The sequence below is a fragment of the Microcaecilia unicolor genome, chromosome 3, assembly GCF_901765095.1.
Source record: "Microcaecilia unicolor chromosome 3, aMicUni1.1, whole genome shotgun sequence".
NCBI classification, from domain to species: domain Eukaryota; kingdom Metazoa; phylum Chordata; class Amphibia; order Gymnophiona; family Siphonopidae; genus Microcaecilia; species Microcaecilia unicolor.
In genome coordinates this window covers 197,359,220-197,380,208 of record NC_044033.1, presented here as the reverse complement: position 1 = coordinate 197,380,208, position 20,989 = coordinate 197,359,220, and the positions used below count along the sequence as shown (strand labels likewise).

Below are 20,989 nucleotides of genomic sequence, written 5' to 3'. Positions count from 1 at the left end.
ATTCATTTATATTCTGCCTAAAAACTCGGTGGATTTTACAATAAAACATTCATGTCAAAACAGGCAAGAAAAAGCGTGCTGAGAAATCTGTCTTCACTCTCACCAGCAGGTAGGCCTACAGAAAGAAAAAGGTCTTCAGCACAGCAGTCTCTTAAAACTGAACAAAATTCTTAGAGAGATGGAAATATCCGGGCAATGCAATAGAAAAGGCGGCTGCCCTCCCCTTGTTTCAGCATAACGATGTACAACTTCCACCACTGTAGGAAACACCAGGGAGCTGCATCATGAATTCAAGTTGTTCTGCCCTGTCTGTCACTTGGCGATTGGCTGCAGTTTAAACCAGAGTGTAGGACCTCACTATGAGAAGACTCATAACTCTTGAATCAAAATCTTCTTTAATGCAGTAATAACACAAGAGTTTTTGCTTTGCACTTTAAATGTTTTTATTTAGTTTATACAAAGTCTAATGACTATTACTACTACTTATCATTTCTATAGCTCTACTAGACGTACGCAGCGCTGTACACTTGAACATGAAGAGAGTCCCTGCTCGACAGAGCTTACAATCTAATTAGGACAGACAACCAAACTTTCAAAATATATAACAAGAAGTAATATGCATATGACATAACAACATACAAATTCCATCTTGCCTCCCCCATTCCACTCCCCACCCTTCCAACCCCCCCCCCCCAAACGTCAACATTAGGGAACTAAGGGCCATGCCTGGTTTGATAATATAGGCTAGTATAATGTTATAAGTGTAACCTTATAACATTATACTAGCCTATAAGTGTAACCTTGTCAGAACTAAACTCATTCTCTGGAGTAATGCTTGTATATACATATGCTACACTGCCAAAGAGTTTTTGCCTTACAAACTGGGATTCTGTTCTCCACCAGTTCTCTCTCCATGCAAAAGAGGCTGGGAGAAATGTAGCCACGTGCTCAGTCGTGATGCTGTTTATGCTTTTACTCTGGTGAAATCTTAATAGAGTCACAGTAGCTTGAAAAGATCATACAACACAATACAGCCTAGGCAGTTTCAGTTCACAGAGAAGATATGCTGCAGACTAACTCTCAAAACTCGATGAAGAGAGAAGGGGGGGGGGGCAGCTTGTCCAGCAAGCCTTGAGAACAAGGCAAGCCAATAGAGGAAGTCCTATAAGTCCCACAGGGAACTGAACATGTGCTCTGAAAGAGCCTATTACAGGGATTTGTAGTCTACATCCTATCATCTGCTTCCAAATGAGGGGCAGAACAAAGTCAATACTTTAAAAATTAATCCTACTAGTCATCGGCAGCCAGTGTAATTGGTTCAATATGGGAGTCAAACACGCTGCATTCTGTATCACCTGTAGTGCTTTACAACGAGAAGCAGAAAACCCCCAAATACAATGAAGGAAATCTTTCAAATCTTCTCTAATTTGACATTCTGTCTCAGGGTCCTTCCATCATTTAGTTCCAAAACTTAGCTCCTTCTCTTCCCTGGATCTCCTGTATTTCTATTCTCCCCACAGTGTGGTCCAGCCAGGAGATATTTTCTATAGCTACTTTGAGAGTCCTTGCCACCAGCACAACAGTTATGAGAATTTGACCCCCCCCCCCCCCCCCCCATAAAATCCTTTTCTTTGGAATGCATCGCTCGCCATAGATCAACCACTGTCATAGATTTCATAAAGGTCTTAAACTGAGCTCTGTCTTGGGATCTATATTGACTTTCAACAGGAATGACAGAATGATACTAAAATCTCTACCCAAAATTAAAGGAGACCCCTCCCCCATCTCCAACAATTTATCCCAGTTAATGTTTGGGGTGTGTGTAGTCAGACCAACAGTGACACTTCTCATGAACTGTAATCTGGCGGTCTCCAAAGAAAAAGATACCCACCCCTCATAAGTAAAAATGAACAGATTTAAACAACTACTCATCTGTCTTAAGAAAATGAGTCTCCTGGACTCTCGGCTGCTCTGATTCTTTAAGCAGCACCTGTCTTTTCATTGATGAGTTTAAACCATTAGGATTGGTGATTACCATCCTCAGAACCTCAAATCCTATAGATCCTTGGTGTTCACAGGCTGTTAACGGGTCAGGTTTTCAGGATATCCCTGATGAATAAGCATAAGAGAGGTTTGCATGCTTACTGGTCTCATTGTATGCTCTGGTGCATATTCAATAGGGATATCCTGAAAATCTGGAACTGGAAGCGAAGCCCAAGGCCCTGGATCAGAGATGGACAGCCTCGGTCCTCGAGGGCCGCAACCCAGTTGGGTTTTCAGAATTTCTCCAATGAGTATGCATGAAATTTATTTGCATGCACTGCCTACATGCATGTTCGTTGGTGAAATCCCGAAAACCTAACTAAGTTGTGGCCTTAGAGGACCAAGGTTGCCCACCCCTTCCCTAGATCATACACTGCTCCTAGTCATCTCACTTTGCAAACCAGGAAGTTCACTTTTCTAGAGATGTCCTAATATTTCTGCAGGCTTAAAAGTGATTGGGTGGTCGGTTGGAGTTTACACCTTATACTTCTCTCCTGGAACATGATGCAACTTCCCCAAGGGACTGGAGTCCATATTTGCTGCTAACTGAACCTGCTTTTCTCCTTATTTTCTAGCTTGTGAGAGAAAAGACCATTTGTCTATGGAGTTATGTTTTGGAGATGCAGCTGATGGGATATGGCCATGGAAAGTTAAAGGAGCAATTGAAAGAGGCCTGTAAGGTGGTTGCTGAATCTGCCCACAAGCTGAGCCACTGAAACCAACACAGGTATGAGCAGAGCATGAGACTGGGGAACTTAAAAACAATCGACACAGTCCTGCTAGGAAACTGGGGGTTTTCTGGAAGGCACAAATTTGCAAACGCACATAAGTCAAGAACCAATGTGGATGAAGAAAAACTAAATCATTTATCAGTTTACAGGGTGAAGCCTGGGCAGGAATGTAGCCATGGGTAGGCCAAGACCTTACTACTCTGGAGGCAGACCCACCCAGTCAGTGGCAGTGATGTGGCCTAGTGAGAGGGGAAATGGAAGAAGCTGTATTAACATCCTACCTAAGTGCTCACCCACCAAAATATCAATCCTGGTTATGCGACAGGGTCAAAGGAAGGAGGGAGGGATGCGCTGCCTGCATACCACCTGCTCAGTACTAATGGACGGAGAGAGAGGTGGTACTAGAGGGTCCTGACAGAGCTTCTACTCTGCAGTGATCAAGGCCCAATGGGCTCTGGTCCTTTTAAATAGGAAGAGACCCAATGAGCAAAGCTCTGTAGATCCCACCACTCCTTGACAACGAACATCAGTGGCCACCATGTACGTCCTGTTCTGGTTATAGTAAGCCAAGTAGAGAGCTGGAGCTGGGGCAAGTCCAAGCCACTGCCCAGACCCACACTATCCAGCGTTCACTTGTATTTCTTCAGGGTAGGAAGGGGAAGAGAAAGCAGATGCCTCCAAGGTAATTTGAGAAGAAGGTGTTACACCTAAATATGTTGCTGTGACCCTCCTCCAGCTTAAAATTCATTAATCAGTGCTAAGACTTCTTAACACCATTCATAGCAATCGCCTAGGGTAACTTCAATCTTCCGTGGACCTGGTATATTTGTACAATTTGGGTTATTTCTGGCCTATTTGCAAACCTTTTATTTATTTATTTATTTATTTGTTACATTAGTATCCCACATTTTGCCACCTATTTGCAGGCTCAATGTGGCTTACATAGTACCATAAAGGTGTTCGCCATTTATGATCAGGATTACTATCCTTACCCTAAGAAACCCATGTCTGCAGCAAACATGTCACATAGTTTAACTGTTACATGCATGGATTACCATAGGGAAAAGGACTGTTTACCCATCTTGATGATGAAGAAGACATGTGCCCTTTTACAAGAAACATTAACTTTTCTAATCACCAAGGTTCAACCAGAATAAGTGATGCATGTCAGGGATGCCTGCAGGTCAGTCCAGCATTGTAACGGGAAATGTCAAAGGAAGACAGATTTTCTCAGCGTCCAGACAGTGCATCCCTCCCTCCCCAGGCCTTACTCTGTAAATCAAAAATTATTCAGTCCTCAGTCTTTGCTAGTTTCAGACACTGGGATAAGCAGCGTAAAATGTTTTGTACTTTTTTAGAATCTTGCCAGGTATTTGTGACCTGGATTGGCCACTGTTGGAAACAGGATGCTGGGCTTGATGGACCTTCGGCCTGTCCCAGTATGACAATACTTATGTAGGGTCGGGTTAAGATACAGGCAAGCTAGGAATGCACCTAAGACCCCCAATGGTTAAGGGGTCTCTGTGTGGCGTTTCTTGAGCTGATCTGCTGTTTCCTAAAAAATGCTACCACCCAGCCAAAGTCATCCCCCCTCCCCCGGTCATTGCCTGTGACCTATGAGTGTGAAGATGGCACTTGGTTTCCTCTGATGCTGATACTGACATCCAGCTTGGCTTGTTTGCATAATTTAGGATGTCACATTTTAGTGACACCAACAGTCAGTGTCACAGATCTCGGATCTCCTCAGCCTTTGCTACTGTCACAGATCTTGGACCTCCTCAGCCTCTGCTAATGTCACAGATCTCGGACCTCCTCAGCCTCTGCTGAATGTCACAGATCTCGGACCTCCTCAGCCTCTGCTCATGTCACAGATATCTCCATCTTTGACATTCAGGCCTTTGCAAGCTTTCTGTCTCTCCTTCTGGAAGATGTGCACTTGGCAGGTGAGAGCTGAAATCCCAGAGCTGCACTTTAGGTAACGCCTCAAGCACATTTCGCTGCTAGGAGAACAGAAAACATTAACCAATCATCAACAGGTCCTGGCACAGTGTTCCCTGTGGGAGAAAGAAAATGGAAAGGATGGGTGGGGAGGGGGCATAGGCAGCAGAGATCAAACTAGTCTGAGGACGCTGAGGGATAGTGAAGGAGGGAGAGTCAGAAGACCCCTGCAGGACTGAGAACCAGGGACCAGAAATCCAGATAACACCTGACTGCAGCCAGGTAAGAAGGAAGAGCTTCAGTGATTGAGGAGGAGCTAAATCAAAAAGGACGTGAAAACTGTGCTGCAATATAACTAACAGAAAGAGAGTGAGAGAGGCAAGGACAGAGATAGAGAAAGAGTTCATGGAGAGCAGCTTCCTCAGTTTATGTTGGTGTCCTAATTGAGGATGGGCTCCCTCGGTCTGTGCTGGTCTGGGCAGGTGTAGCTGCAAAGCTCCCAGTTCCAATATAGCTGAGATGCTGCTTCTAAGCAACTGGCTGCATTTGTACAGATAACTGTGCACCATAAACAAGAAAATAACCTGGGTGAGGTGATCACAGGAAAAAACAGCAAAACAGAGGCTTTACACCTGGGTGAACAAAAGACAATTCCCACAAAAGAAACTTTTGGGCTTAGAGTTAATGAGAGTGTTTTTTCCAAAATAGGAGAAACAAGGAAAAATGTGCTTATCCTGCAGTGCTTGATTGGTTTTTAAAAAAAAAATAATTGTGCAGTGATGTCTCTTTGGGTGTGAAAATAGCCCAGACTTCCAGATCCAGTTCTACACTGCAGGAACGAAGTATGTTTTTGTGAAAAAGTGTGTATTTCTTTTATGTATTTAATGCAAAGCCCCCGTCTCATATAAAGCATGTTATAAGGAAGACAGGATTTGTTACAAAAGAATTCGCTCTGTACTTCTCCCTTTGCTTTCTTGGGAAGGGAGGGGTATTAAACTATGACTCAGGCTGTTCTGCAGCAATTCAGAAAGCAAAAACAATACCAGAAATGATTCCCAGACCTGTAGCGCTGACATTTCTATTCATGAATCAGTACGTCAATTCTTGAGTTTCCCTTTGCATGCACAGGCGGTCCTGGCCAGGGCCGCCGAGAGGTAGGGGGGGAGCAAGTTTCCCCGGGCCCAGTCTCCAAGGGGGGGCCCAGTGCCAGAAGGGTCTTCTCCCTCGGTCTGTCTCCTGCTTCTGTGTTTCGGGACCCAGGTGATTGCGTTAATGCGATAATTCAGGTTGTGGCACACAGGAGCAGGAGAGTGACAGACTGAGGGAGAAGTAGATACAAGAAGGTAAGGGGAAATGGGGTGCTGGCAGCGGCTGGCTGCAGCAGTCCTGCCCCAGGCCCAGCACTGTCGCTCAGCGGCCCTGGTCCTGGCTAGGACAGCCAAATATCTTTATCTGCTTTCCAAAATTGTCAAGTAATCCAGAGGCAGGAGGGAGATTTGAGGTCAGTCCTGGACCTCTGAGCACCCCAGTTCTGGTGCACGCTGATGGAAGCAGGGACTACAAATACCAGTATGCACTGGGACCAACTGAAAGGTCTTTCTCCTGCAACCCAGTAATTTGGCATCTCTGTCTACCATAAGCTGCGGCTTCCCAAACCTGTCCCAATGACCCCTCGAGATTTCAAGGAGATTCACAATGGATATATTTGTGAAGTAGATTTTATGTACCGAGTCTTCAGGGTATGACAGTTTAACTCATGCCATATTCACCGTGGTTCTCCTGAGAACCCAACCTATGAGGTCATCAGGTTCAAAATCTCTATACTAATGAAAACAGAAACTACAAATCCCAACATGCATTAGTGGAAGAAGGTAAAAACCAGCATGTTCCTGATGATGTGGTGTCCTCTGATCACTTATCAAACTAGCAAGTGATAAGCAGAAGGAAGGGTGTGGGGGGGGGGGGGGAGTGAGGTTACTTACCTGTAACTTACTTACCCAAACGTCCTAATAAACTGTAACCTGTTTACTAAGTTAACTGTAAGCCACATTGAACTTACCATTAGGTTGGAAAATGTGGGGTACAAATGTAGAAATATATAAATAAATAAATAAAAATAATGGGGGGTTCTCTGTGGTCAGCAGAATAAGTCTGCCACACACAAATGACACTGAACCCTTATTAGGGGATATAGCGGGCAAGAAAAGCTGTATTGGTTTTGGCATTGATGCCATGGATGGATTTAGCTTTCCTAGAGCTCATAAAATGCTGGAAGGCTTTTCTGAGCATGTGCAAGACTCTTGAAAATGAGTTTATCCTAGAGGGGAAGAAGAGCAGATTTGTGTGGCTGACTTATCCTGCTGTCCATGGAAACCGACACACAGCGGTCACTCCCAAGCCTAGGGCTGTGAAGAGGTGTTGAGGGTGTGTGCTCACCCTTTACAGCTGAAGGAGTGTGCCGCAGGAGGATGAAACTGCATAGAGAAGGTATGGCACCACCACACATGACCTGTTCTATTCAGAGAAATTAACCAAAACATTGCAAAGTCATGTGCTACAGGGCAGTGGTGTAGCCAAGGGTGGGCCCGGGTGGGCCCAGGCCCAACCACTTTGGGCTCAGGCCCATCCAGTAGCAGCACACCTATGATGTGGCTGGCAGGAATTCCCAAGCCCTACCAGCTGAAAACTCCCCAAAACTCCCTCCTGCATACCTTGCAAATAGCAGATCTTTGCCTGCAGTGAGCAGCAACTGATATATGTTATGGGGCCAACATGAGCAGTGTGTATTAGATGCTGCTCGCTGCCGGTGAAAATCTGCTATTTAAAAGATATGCGGGGGGGGGGGGGGATGTTTGAGAGACCATATGGTATACAGGCGAGAGAGGGAGAGACCAAATCACTTGTGTGACAAAGTGGAGTTTTTCTGCTCACCCATCTTGGGCCCAGGCCCACCCAAAATTGGGCGTCTGGCTACGCCCCTGCTACAGGGTGATATGAACAAGTGGAGTAGGATTCCGGAAAACAGAGACTAGTAAAATATCCATTAGCAGAACACCCGGGAAGTTGCATACTGTGACAGTGACCAGAAGAGAACCGGAGTCGGAACTGCGTGCCCAGGCGGGTTACTAGGGAAAAGAGGGAGATCGTCTGAACAAACACAGAGAGCGAACGCAGTCCAGAGGCCTTTTAGCACAAGCATTGCTTAAGTTGAGTCAATTAACGTTGCTTCGATCATTTTTCACAATGGAGACCTTTGCTCTTCTGGTTCAGATAATGATATGTGGGAATATGTTCCGAACACTTATATAAACTACAGATTATTCAAAAAAAATGCTGTGAGATTAATTTTTTAGAATAAACAGATTTACTAACATTTCAGATTATATGATGAGGTTGCGTTGGCTTCTGGCAAAAGAGCGTGTCTCCTTTTAAAGCATTGTGCTTATTGTATCAAATTGTTTATGATTCTACCTCATACCTTTTGATAAGTATAGTTTTCAACTCGTTATTTGGCCATTCGTCAAGATTGTTTAACCAATTAATTCTTCATCCAATGTATTTTGGTAAGATACGATTGTGGTACCATTATGGAATTCTCTCCCATTATTTGAGTTGAGAGAAACCTACTTAAAATTCCATAAGTTGCCGAAGGCATATTTTTTCGAACGTTGCTACTAATTTTCGGTTTGTTTAGCTTATCATGTTAAGACTGTGTTAAGAATGCCTCCCGGCTACTTGTAATTCGTACATCACATTGAACCCTTGTTTAAGGGAAATTACAATTAATACGCCCAATATTGATATTGATGTTGATAATCTTGAACTTAGTGGAGATGAAGGTTGAGCTTGTAACCTTGGATGTGCAGGTGACTAAACTGCGCTCACTGACCTCTGCCTGATGAGGAAGGGGCGGGATATCCTCCTTAGAGACGAGGTTGGAGATCCACAGCTGTGGAGCAAGGGAAGTTGAGTTAGCAGGGCTCTAGCTCTCTCTGGGGGGTCTTTTACGTAGGCGTGCTGGCGTTTTTAGCACGTGTTAAAAATAGGTGCGCACTAAACGCTAAAGATGCCCACAGGAATACATTAGCGTCTTTAGCATTTAGCGCATGCCTAATTTAGCACGCGCTAAAAACGCCAGTGTGCCTTAGTAAAAGATCCCCGCTGTGTTTTATGTATTAGAGAGAAGAACGACATGACATTCTGTCCTTTAAGGACTGGGGAACAGTTGACAGGCTGCATATCGCTTTCTACGTTCTGTATCGTGGTAGAAGCATGGTCTTTGCCCCTGTAAAACAGAAACCCCATAAAACTGATGGAGGGAGTCGGGTTCAGCTTCTTGAGTGCTTTCCAGGAGTTCGGGGTGTGGTGGTGGTAGGGACTGCAAGTTGTGACCCAGAGGCAAACTGAGTGTGAGGTTGAGCTGTCCAGCCAAGGGAAGATTACAAGAGCTCAGATTCTGTATCTTCCCTTCGCTGGACAGCTCAACCTCACACTCAGTTTGCCTCTGGGTCTCTAAGAGGATCACTTTAGACTAAGAGGTAAGAGAACACATAAAGGATGTTCATACGTGCTCAGAAAAGCCTTCCAGGTGATTCTGAGCTCTAGGAGAGCAAATCCATCCATGGTGCTGTCAGATGACATCACTAGCATGCGGCCGACTCGTTCTGCTTTTCCACAGAAAAGAGAATTTTCCAGTTGACCCAGATCAATCTAGAAAGTGACTTTGATAGCTGATGGACACAGTACAGTGCCAGTGTGTCTATTTTGAATTTCTGTGATGTTTTCTCTTCTTAAGTGTGTTTATTTGTGCACCGCTCTGGATAAGGGCGGTGTATAGATATTAATAAAATGAAATGATAGACTGGTACCATTTTGGTTTTGTCCTGTTGTACTTATAGATTTGTGGTCTCTGTCTTTTTGAGAAACATTAGAACTACAAATGCAGAGATGAAACTCAGCAAAACCAGAACTGAGCCAGGTTGCAATCCCTAATTATACACTGCTACAGCACCAGAACCAGGTGTGCAGTGTATGCTGATTCACTGTAGGTCTTCTGAAAACCTGGGAACATTTAGGACAGGTCTGGGAAGCTGTGTTAAAGCTCAATTGAGAGGCCGATGTTCTTAGTTATACCTTAGAGCTGTGCAGCCACAGGACAACGGGCTGGTCGCCATGCAATGTGCACACACAGCAGAGTCAGCATTTCGTGCACCTTCCCCTTAACCCCACATTCAATGATGCAGTCACCTCACTTTGTCCCCCATCCCCATCACTAAAACTAAGATGTGGGTGGTTCATGCTGGCATAAGAAAGGAAACTGGCATTACCAATGCCAGGCACAGAAAAATGAGCTAAGCTTTTATTGCCCCTCAGACTTCCCACTATTAGAAAACCAGGCATTGAGCCTTTGGGCTGTCCGCACTCATCTGTGTGTCTGGGTTTAATAGCTAATGCCTCCATTACCACCAGATTTCAGTGGGCTGATATCTGTGCCATTCTTTGTGCATTTTTCTCATGCACTAAACTCCTTAGAGCATACTTCGACACTGTTCCAAATAGCGCCGTAAAAATACCACTGGAACAGTGCAGAAGAACAACGCCCTAATGCTCAGTGCTAATGCAAATATAGGCAGTCTCATAGCATTGAGCATTAGGGAGTTCGGCAGGAGGATTGTGCTTGGCGCATGCACAGAAGAGTTCCATGGTAAGCCTGGCTCCTGTGCGCATTCGCCTGGTAAAACCCGAATGTGAAGCTCACTTTGGCATCTGTTTTCTGCAGCCTAAATATAAGCGTTTTACTTTTTTTTTTCTTTGCTTGGACACTTATATTTAGACGCAGGAAACAGACGCCAAAGTGTGCTTTCGCTTGGGTCTGCTGTTTCTCATGACCAGCGTTTAAGGGCTTTCACGGGCTTTCCTTCTGCTTCCAAAAGCAATCAAAACCGACAGATTTTGCAGAAAGAATCACGAGAAATCCTTTCTTCCAATACCCTAACGAACCAGCATGACCTCTTAAATAGAAATGCACCCCACCCTACCCTGGGACTGTTCATGGCACACAGCTGGTGAGGGTCGATTTAACAATTGCATGCCATTTCCAGAGGTGCCTCTTAGGGAGTATGAAAGTTAGGGAGTAATGTCTTTCTTCTTACAGGAAGGGACTCAACATACCTGCATTAAACCTTTCCTCTCTGTCTTGTAGGTGACGGAAGAACATGGGGTGCATCTCCTTTCTGAAAATCATGATGTTCGTCTTCAATGGTATCATATTTGTAAGTGAGAATGGCACTCAGCCACTTCAGGGTCTCGGTATCCATCCTGACCCCGTTCAGCTGATATCAGATGCAGCTCAACACCACCTCCAAACTCACAGTATTCCTCGTCTTCCCCTGCTCCCCCATCCTACCTCCTCCTTAGAGTGTTGCACTTCCGAGTCCCCTTGTTAGCCAAGCCACCCTGGTCACCCTAAACCCAGTGCAGTGACCCCTGTTCTCATTAGCAGGTGGGAAGAAACGGGGTCTTCACACTGCACAGTGCAAAGCCGAAAAACCAGGATCAACCCAGAGCCTCCCTCCTGGACCGTGGGTGGACCAGGTAGCTTTGTCTTATAGTGAATCCCCCAAAAGCTTGAGGCAGGTGCAAGAAGCGCATTACTCTGCTTCTGGGTATCGCAGGCCAGAAGCAAAACAGATTTACCTTTCATTGGCTGAATGTACAGACCACATTCCCACTAGTACTCCAGAGCTCCAGAAGTTGGGTCCTAGGGTACTCCGACGATCCAGAACAGGACAATGGAGGTGATGACAAGAACTGACTTGGATAGGGAGAGGCTGTAGCAACCCAGTGATTGACAAAAATAATGTAGAGATAAAAGCAAGAAAATATAAGGATAAAAGATTTCCATGTGGTCCAGGTCTCTACTGAAAACATCATTAAACAGGAATGCAGTTGGAAGCTCTTCTTTCCATAGCAGAACCATAGCAGCTGCCCGCTGACATCTATCTGTGCAGTATGGAAAGGATGAACTGGGCAGCTGGTCTTTCCTTCTGCACCATGGTGAACACTGTCTAGAGATGGTGCTGTCCTATGACCTTCCTACTATTAAGTGCCAGGGATTGATCAGAGGAATCTAATTAAAACTGCCTCAAGTATCATGATTTTATTTACCAGCAGATCTTTGAGGACCCAGAATTCGGCATGGTAGGGCTGATTCAGGCGCCCTTTCTCCCCACAGGTTGGCGGGATCGCAGTGCTGGGCATTGGAATCTGGGTGAAAGTGGATGGGGCTTCTTTTGTGAACATCCTGGGAGCGGCATCACCACAACTGATGCAGCTGATAAACGTTGGCTATCTCTGCATCGCCATCGGATCCTTCCTCCTGCTCATGGGGTTTCTGGGCTGCTGCGGTGCAGTGAAAGAGAACAGGTGTATGCTGATGTTGGTGAGTTCTAATCTCTGCTCTGCCACTGATTCTCCGAGGGTGATGTTTCTAAATGGGTTAGACGGGAGGACACTGGGTTGAACCACTTTATCTCCTGAGCTTTGGGCTACATTTTATTAGAATTTATAAAGAGGCCTCTACACCAGGGAGGAGTGCTGACAACACCTGAGTTACGTGTGCACAGCTAACTAGAGCTCCAGCATTTTCAGGACATCCCTATCTCAAAGACCTCTTGGTTTTCCATTGACTTCAAGGTCCAACACATAGTACACAGTGGCAGGGTGTGGGCTTCAGGTCTTTGCTATCCCGCTCCTCAGAATCAGTTTCTAACCTGCTTCCCATTCCTTGTAGTTCTTCTCCATCATTCTCCTCATCTTCATAGCAGAGGTGGCGGGAGCTGTCGTGGTCCTTGCCTTCTCCGCCATGGTGAGTCATATACGTATGTATGTATGTATGTCTGTGTGTATGCATTCCAGGCAGTGTTAGAGTGTCAGCATGGAAGCGTTAATTCTGCCTCTCAGACAGTACTAAAAGTGTCCACCACAGTTAGACTAAAATTATTGAAGCCACTGCTGCTGGGAGAAAATGACCCTCAATAAGTAATTCAGTGGCTGTCGGCCCCCTCCTTTCCCAGGGGACCCCCCGGTGATAGATTTATAGATTCTACCTGCATTGTACACCTCCTGTGCTTCACTGGGGGTCCCCTGAAAATTCAACTAGCTAGGGGGGGTACCCCAGGACCAGCCGGAGAAACACTTATAAGGTAATCACTGCTCAAATATCTTTCTAGCTGCCGGAAAAAGTGGTTAAGGCGGTTAACTTAGTGGACTTCAAAAAAAGGTTGGACGGCTTCCTGGAGGAAAAACCCATAAAATGTTTCTGAATGGATGAGGGAATAATACACTATTTCTAGGATGGGCGAGACAAATTGCATGTTCTTTTGGCCACTGTCGGTGACAGGGTGCTGGGCTCGGTGGATCCTTGGTCTGTCCCAGCGTGGCGATGCTTTTGTACTTGTCAAACTGCAATCCTGCAAGACCACAAACCAGTCAGGTTTTCCACAAAATCTATTATCACTTAATAGTACATAAATATTTATTACATATTACAAAACAGCCTAAACAATATATCTTAAGATCATTAAAACAATCTGTCCCCAAGAGTGACTTCTACTGTATCCCCTCAGTTGCTTCATTCAACTGAAACAGCCCTTGATAGACTCCAATGACCTGTTCCTGGCCAGATCCAAAGGTCTCTATTCTAGCCTCATCCTTCTCGATCTATCTGCTGCTTTTGACACTGTTGATCAACACCTACTCCTCCTCACTTGGATTTCAGGGCTCTGTTCTTTCCTGTTTTTTTTCTTATCTCTCCCATCGGACTTTTAGTGTACATAAGTACATAAGTAATGCCACACTGGGAAAAGACCAAGGGTCCATCGAGCCCAGCATCCTATCCACGACAGCAGCCAATCCAGGCCAAGGGCACCTGGCAACTTCCCAAACGTACAAACATTCTATACATGTTATTCCTGGAATTGTGGATTTTTCCCAAGTCCATTTAGTAGCGTTTTATGGACTTGTCCTTTAGGAAACCGTCTAACCCCTTTTTAAACTCTGCCAAGCTAACCGCCTTCACCACGTTCTCCGGCAATGAATTCCAGAGTTTAATTACGCGTTGGGTGAAGAAACATTTTCTCCGATTTGTTTTAAATTTACTACACTGTAGTTTCATCGCATGCCCCCTAGTCCTAGTATATTTGGAAAGCGTGAACAGACGCTTCACATCCACCTGTTCCACTCCACTCATTATTTTATATACCTCTATCATGTCTCCCCTCAGCCGTCTCTTCTCCAAGCTGAAAAGCCCTAGCCTCCTTAGTCTTTCTTCATAGGGAAGTCATCCCATTCCCGCTATCATTTTAGTCGCCCTTCGCTGCACCTTTTCCAGTTCCACTATATCTTTCTTGAGATGCGGTGACCAGAATTGAACACAATACTCAAGGTGCAATCGCACCATGGAGCGATATAACAGCATTATAACAGCCTCACACCTGTTTTCCATACCTTTCCTAATAATACCCAACATTCTATTCGCTTTCTGAGCCGCAGCAGCACACTGAGCAGAAGGTTTCAGTGTATTATCGATGACTACACCCAGATCCCTTTCTTGGTCCGTAACTCCTAATGTGGAACCTTGCATGACGTAGCTATAATTCGGGGGGGGTTTTTCCCCACATGCATCACTTTGCACTTGCTCACATTAAACGTCATCTGCCATCTAGCCGCCCAGTCTCCCAGTCTCGTAAGGTCCTTCTGTAATTTTTCACAATCCTGTCGCGAGTTAACGACTTTGAATAACTTTGTGTCATCAGCAAATTTAATCACCTCCCTAGTTACTCCCATCTCTAAATCATTTATAAATATATTAAAAAGCAGCGGTCCTAGCACAGACCCCTGAGGAACCCCACTAACTACCCTTCTCCATTGTGAATACTGCCCATTTAACCCCACTCTCTGTTTCCTATCCTTCAACCAGTTTTTAATCCACAATAGGACTTTTCCTCCTATCCCATGACCCTCCAATTTCCTCTGTAGTCTTTCGTGAGGTACCTTGTCAAACGCCTTTTGAAAATCCAGATACACAATATCAACTGGCTCCCCTTTGTCCACATGTTTGTTTACTCCTTCAAAGAATTGAAGTAAATTGGTCAGGCAAGATTTCCCCACACAAAAACCGTGCTGACTCGGTCTCAGTAATCCATGTCCTCGGATGTGCTCTGTAATTTTGTTTTTAATAATAGCATCTACCATTTTCCCTGGCACCGACGTCAGACTCACTGGTCTATAAATTCCCGCATCTCCCCTGGAACCTTTTTAAAAAATGGGTGTTACATTGGCCACCCTCCAATCTTCTGGTACCAAGCTCAATTTTAAGGATAAATTGCATATCACTAGCATTTTTCAGTTCTATCAGTACTCTAGGATGAATACCATCTGGTCCAGGAGATTTGCTACTCTTCAGTTTGCTGAACTGCCCCATTACATCCTCCAGGTTTACCGTGAAGTCAGTAATTTTCTCTGACTCGTCCACTTGAAATATCATTTCCGACACCGGTATCCCACCCAAATCGTCCTCGGTGAAGACCGAAGCAAAGAATTCATTCAATCTCTCTGCTACACCTTTGTCTTCCTTGATCGCCCCTTTTACCCCTTGGTCATCCAGCGGCCCAACCGATTATTTTGCCGGCTTCCTGCTTTTAATATACAAAAAAAAATTTTTACTATGTTTTTTTGCCTCTAATGCTATCTTTTTTTCGTAATTTATTTTTGTTATATTTGTACCCCGCGCTTTCCCACTCATGGCAGGCTCAATGCGGCTTACATGGGGCAATGGAGGGTTAAGTGACTTGCCCAGAGTCACAAGGAGCTGCCTGTGCCTGAAGTAATCCCTCTTGGCCTTCTTTATCTGCACCTTGCATTTGCTTTGACACTCCTTATGCTGCTTCTTGTTATTTTCAGACTGTTCCTTCTTCCATTTTCTGAAGGCATTTCTTTTAGCCCTAATAGCTTCCTTCACCTCACTTTTCAACCAGGCCGGCTGTCTTTTGGAGTTCCGTCTTTCTTTTCTAATTAGTGGAATATGTTTGGCCTGGGCCTCCAGGATGGTATTTTTGAACAGCGTCCATGCCTGTTGTACAGTTTTTACCCTCTCAGTTGTTCCCCTAAGTTTTTTTTCCACCGTTCTTCTCATTTTATCATAGTCTCCTTTTTAAAGTTAAACCCTAACGTATTTGACTTCCTGTGTATAGTTACTTTAAGGTTGATATCAAAACTGATCATATTATGATCACTGTTATCAAGCGGCCCCAGTACCATAACGTCCCTCACCAGATCATGTGCTCCACTAAGGACCAAGTCTAGAATTTTTCCTTCTCTCGTCGGCTCCTGCACCTGTTGCTCCATAAAGCTGTCCTTGATTTCATCAAGGAATTGTACCTCTCTAACGTGTCCCGATGTTACATTTACCCAGTCTAGATTTGGATAATTGAAGTCACCCATTATTATCACATTGCCCATTTTGTTTGCGTCTCTGATTTCTTTTATCATTTCTGCGTCTACCTGCTCATCCTGGCGAGGCAGACGGTAGTACACTCCTATCACCGTCCTTTTCCCTTTTATACATGGAATTTCAACCCACAATGATTCAAAGGTGTGATTTGTGTCCTGCTGAATTTGTAATCTATCTGAGTCAAGGCTCTCGTTAATATACAATGCTACCCCTCCACCAGTCCGGTCCACCCTATCACTACGATATACTTTGTACCCCGGTATGACAGTGTCTAACTGGTTATCCTCCTTCCACTAGGTCTCAGTAATGCCTATTATATCCAATTTTTCATTTAGTGCAATATATTCCAACTCTCCCATCTTATTTCTTAGACTCCTAGCATTTACATACAGACATTTCAGAGTATGTTTGTTGTTCCTATTTGCATGATGCTTAGTACTGAATACTACTGATTTGCCATCTTTTGTCTGGATCTTTAGTTGTATTTAAGGGCACCTGGCCTACCACGGTCTGTTGTGCAACCTCACTATCCAGAAACCCTATCTTCCTTGTTTGTGAGCTATCTTTGCAAGATACCTTATCCCAACATGCGCTTTTGAGTGTATATTCTGGTGGATCCTCCTCCACTATCTGGTGGACCTCAGGGATCTGTCCTGGGACGTCTGCTGCAGTCAGTTCAAAGCAACAGATCTTAACAGCCCCAACCTCAACGAAGCATCACTACGTGCTTTTACCTGCAGGGAGAGGTAATTTATTTTCAAACGCCGATTTATCAGAGAAATTCCTGTTTGAATATATGTCATATATGCACAGACACACATACACAACAAGGTTTCATATTTAAAAGCTTGATTTCTTTGAAGGGGCAGATTAGGGACTTGAAAGTAAATTGGGGAGGGGATAAGGCTGAGGGTTTGTCTGGGGCACTGAAAACCCTAGCAGCAGTCCTATTGAGGAAGGAGCAAAGACAAGAGACTGGAACATTTTTAAAGCAGAAGAAAGGTGAGACCATGTCCTCTGAACAGAGACATCCCTCACCCTCCAGCAGCCCATCCCACCCACATGCCTGCATCCTCCTGTACCCCTGGACCAGCAGAAGCTCTTCTCCACAGTCGTGAAATGTCCCCCCCCCCCCCCCACTCCCAGTGCCACCCTCACCCTGTGTACTGTGTCTTCTATCTTCCAGTCCCAAATTTTCCTGGAACATCTGAGCAGATGGGCAATGAAGACCCTGAGAGAAGACTACGGGAAGCAGTCCGATATCACCACGATCTGGAACACCACAATGAAAGAGGTAAGATCCATTGCAGGTGGGCATGTGTTCCAGTTTCCTGCCCAGCATCCAGTTCACCACCTGTCTCTCTCTCTTTCTTTCTCTCTCTCTCTCTCTCTCATTGCAGCTCAAGTGCTGTGGGTTCAATAATTACACGGATTTCAGTAACTCACACTTCTTGCAAATGAACAACAACACCTACCCACTGCCCTGCTGCTCCAGCACCAACACAAACCCCTGCAGGGAAAATTCCACTGACCCCAACATTAAGGTGAGCACAGATCTGGGTTTGAGTAGGAACATGAGGACTATGTAAAGGAAACTTGCTCCATCAGTGAACTTATCGGTTACTCAGAACTAGTCAGTAAGAGTAATTCTGTTTCGTCAGTCACAGGAGCTCTAGCTAAAGAGAACAGGAAAACAAGCAAAAGACTTTCATTAGAGCACAATTCCCTTGGGACGCAATCACTGACACATCTCTAGTGCAACCTGCTGCCCCTGCCCCATTCTCCATCTGTCCCTGACTACAGCCTGCTGCCCTTGGGATAAAGACAGTCACTGAGACACTTCTAGTGCAGCCTCCTATATCTACCCCCCTTCCCCCCATACTTTATCCCTTCTAGGGTTCCTCCCTGACCCACCATGCTTTTTTCCTTTAGGGGTGCTATCTGGAATTTCAAGTGTTCTTAAACAAAAATGGAAAAATTGTTGGCGGTGTGGCCCTAGGGATCTGTGCATTAGAGGTAGGTGTTACTTAAGCTCTCTTCTCCTGACCCCATTCAGCAGCTTCTCATGCTACATTCATGCTCTGGGTGGCTCCTCTACTGGGATCTTGGATTCTAGGTGTTTCAGTAGACTTCCCTCTCCTCTGCTAAGGTCTTCCTCTAGCTGTTTGTATTATAGATAGTGCGGCTGGTTTCCCTTGAGCTAGTGGTGCATTATTCATACTTTGCCTGTCTTCAGAATGCTGATAAAATGGACAGAGGCAGGTGGCATCTTATAGACTAAGCAGTTTATTGAGGCCTGAGTTTTCGAGGACCACAGTCCACTTCGTCAGATGCATAAAAGGACTCTGGTCCTCAAAAGCTCAAGTCTCAATAAACTGGTTGGTCTACAAGGTGCCACCTGTCTCTGTCAATTTTAACATGGCCACCCCTTTAGTTTTCAGAGCATATATGTCTCAGCCCGAGCTGTTCAGTCACTTGCTGCACTGAGGAATGTAGTGATCTTGAGACTATCATGCAGATGGGTCAGACTTTGAGCTGTAATTTCTGTGCAGTACAAATGATCCCAGTGGGCCAAGCTTAAATGTTTTCACCAAACGTGCTGTGGGAGATCATTTAAAAAATGACACTAACTGTTGATCCTCTGTGGAGGCCGCAGACATGTTGGAACATAACAGGCCTGGGTAGCGGTAGATCATTCAGGAGCCAAGCGTGTGCCTGGCGTCCAGGGTCTTTGAAAGGCTGAGGCACACAGGAGAAGTTCCCACTCCAGGCCGAGGACTAGAGCACAGACTAAAGCTGGCAGGTAGCTGAAAGCCTCCAGCACTGTTCGTGTTTGTACTGGGCATTCACCTGCTGCCTGGGGTCTGTGCTTCTCTCATTTCAGTTTGCTGCCATGGTGGTCTCCCTCATCCTCTTCTGTAAGATTGGCTCAAAGGCTTGAATGAGAAGCACAACCTCCGGTCTGGTACCTCTTGCACAATGGATTCTAATCTCACACACACTGCATCACACGACAACCTCAACTAGCTTGGGGGTGGGGTGGGGGGGGGGGAGGAAGGATTGGCCTCAATGAATGAAAAGCAAGATAGACAGAAGCACAAAAAGGATAGCAGCTCCTTTTCTTAAAACAAGTTTGTAAGAGCAACAGTTTGCATCATCCAATTTCATCTCCTGCAACTTTCATCAAGGGACAGAAGTTACAAAGCCAATCTGTGCAACTCTAATAATGTTCCCTTCCTGAAATTGGGCAAAAGAGGTGCTGCTCTTTCAAACCTGTGGGAGAGGGACAGAAAGAGAAGATCTAGCCCAAGCTTGAAACTCATGGCCAGTTGCAACACTGCTCCAGCCTTCTCTGTCTCCTGGCCATTCACACAGCTTTTGTGTATTCTGTGTGCACAAAGTGAGGGATTCATTCTCTTCCCAATCTGATCCTTCAGCCTCTGAGAACCTGTGCCAGAGGGAGACAAAGGAGCACAAGATACCCTCCCTTACAGCCCTCATGCCCTGTAGGGCTGATAAGACAGATGTAGTGCTGAACCCATGAAGCGATGTAGTTTAAAAACAGAAGCTCCTACAGCAGATGATGCTGCCCATGAAAAGCCTCAAATGGAGCACATTCTTCAGCTAGAAAAGTAAAAAGAAAAAAAAATGGTCCATGGGGCTGCTACCAGTCACCCTGTAGAAAAATAAATTAGTGCCTGCTGTCCTTATGGGCACCTGCTGATCTGTCCATTTCTCAGACCCCATCTGCAAGTGTTACAATGTTAAATTATTGAATCCCACACCTCATACCCACAGAAAGTGTAAACTCATTGGGCCAGGACTAGAGAGTTGCATGGGGACAGAAATCTAACCCGTACCTGCCGCAAGAAATCTCCTCCATCCCTGCCCCCTCCCCCAAGAAGGCCAAATTCTATAAGTAGTGAAAATAGTGGTAAAAGTAACATAAATGCATTTTCTTCCATACTCTGCTAAATACAAAATTTTAAAAAAGTTGCACATTTAAAAAAAAAAATCCATGAACAGCATGTCCTCCTTTCCTTTCCCTCCCATCGATAAGCAGCATGACCTCTCCTCTCCATCCCCTTCTATCCCATGTGCTCTATTTCCCCTCCCCCCTCCACGTACATCCCACTTAGCAAACTTTTTTCCAGCACACTCCCTCCCACTCACGCCTTCATTCATCCATCTCCCCTCCACCCCTGGGTGCTCTCAGTAGATCCTGGTGGTCGAGTGGCCTCTTAGGGGCAGGAAATGTCCCTCCCTCACTCTTTCCTGCCTGCTGCTGCCATTTTACAAAAAATGGCTGCTGAGACTTCAAGCAGTGGCCTCACCTACACTGCTGTGGGAACCCCACAGGACCCAGGTCCATCCCCACAGGATTCCCGCTAACCCCATTCCCATGCAGCTCTCTAGCCAGGACTTAGGCTACCTGAATTCTAATAATGGTGTGATGTAGTGTAAATCCCATAGTGGTACTTACTTGCACTTACAGAACTGTCACTGCCCAAGCGGGTTCCCCAAGTAAACTCCACTCAACCAAGAGAGGTGACAAGGGGAAAATGGGTTCTTTATTATAGGATAATAAGTTTAATAAATAAATAAGCAGCTGATGTGAAAACAGCCATTTTGTGTCCCGTTGATGTCACAGACATGGATCTGGTCCCTCACCAGTGTTCAATCTACTGAAATAGCATCAACAGTGGATTCACTACTTTTTAACTAATTATTCTTTGCAACTGTTTAACATGACAGCTGGAAAGAT

At 45.2% G+C, this 20,989-nt stretch overlaps 1 protein-coding gene across 1 annotated transcript; it reads left to right on the top strand.

The window, feature by feature from the left end:
* The first annotated feature begins 4,829 nt into the window (after positions 1-4,829).
* On the top strand, positions 4,830-20,114 carry LOC115464911 (tetraspanin-1-like). The gene is made up of 8 exons (XM_030195289.1): positions 4,830-4,994; positions 10,915-10,984; positions 11,947-12,153; positions 12,505-12,579; positions 17,411-17,518; positions 17,625-17,768; positions 18,157-18,240; positions 19,109-20,114. The coding sequence occupies exons 2-8, from the start codon at positions 10,928-10,930 to the stop codon at positions 19,163-19,165; spliced, it is 732 nt and encodes a 243-aa protein (XP_030051149.1). The 5' UTR covers positions 4,830-4,994; positions 10,915-10,927; the 3' UTR covers positions 19,166-20,114.
* Positions 20,115-20,989: the final 875 nt, after the last annotated feature.

Excerpts from the sequence above, each read along its gene's own strand:
- LOC115464911 (XM_030195289.1), top strand. The coding sequence starts at position 10,928 with ATGGGGTGCATCTCCTTTCTGAAAATCATGATGTTCGTCTTCAATGGT. Across the intron at positions 12,154-12,504 it reads ACAGGTGTATGCTGATGTTG|TTCTTCTCCATCATTCTCCT; the intron begins GTGAGTTCTAAT and ends CATTCCTTGTAG. Across the intron at positions 17,769-18,156 it reads CCACTGACCCCAACATTAAG|GGGTGCTATCTGGAATTTCA; the intron begins GTGAGCACAGAT and ends TTTTTCCTTTAG.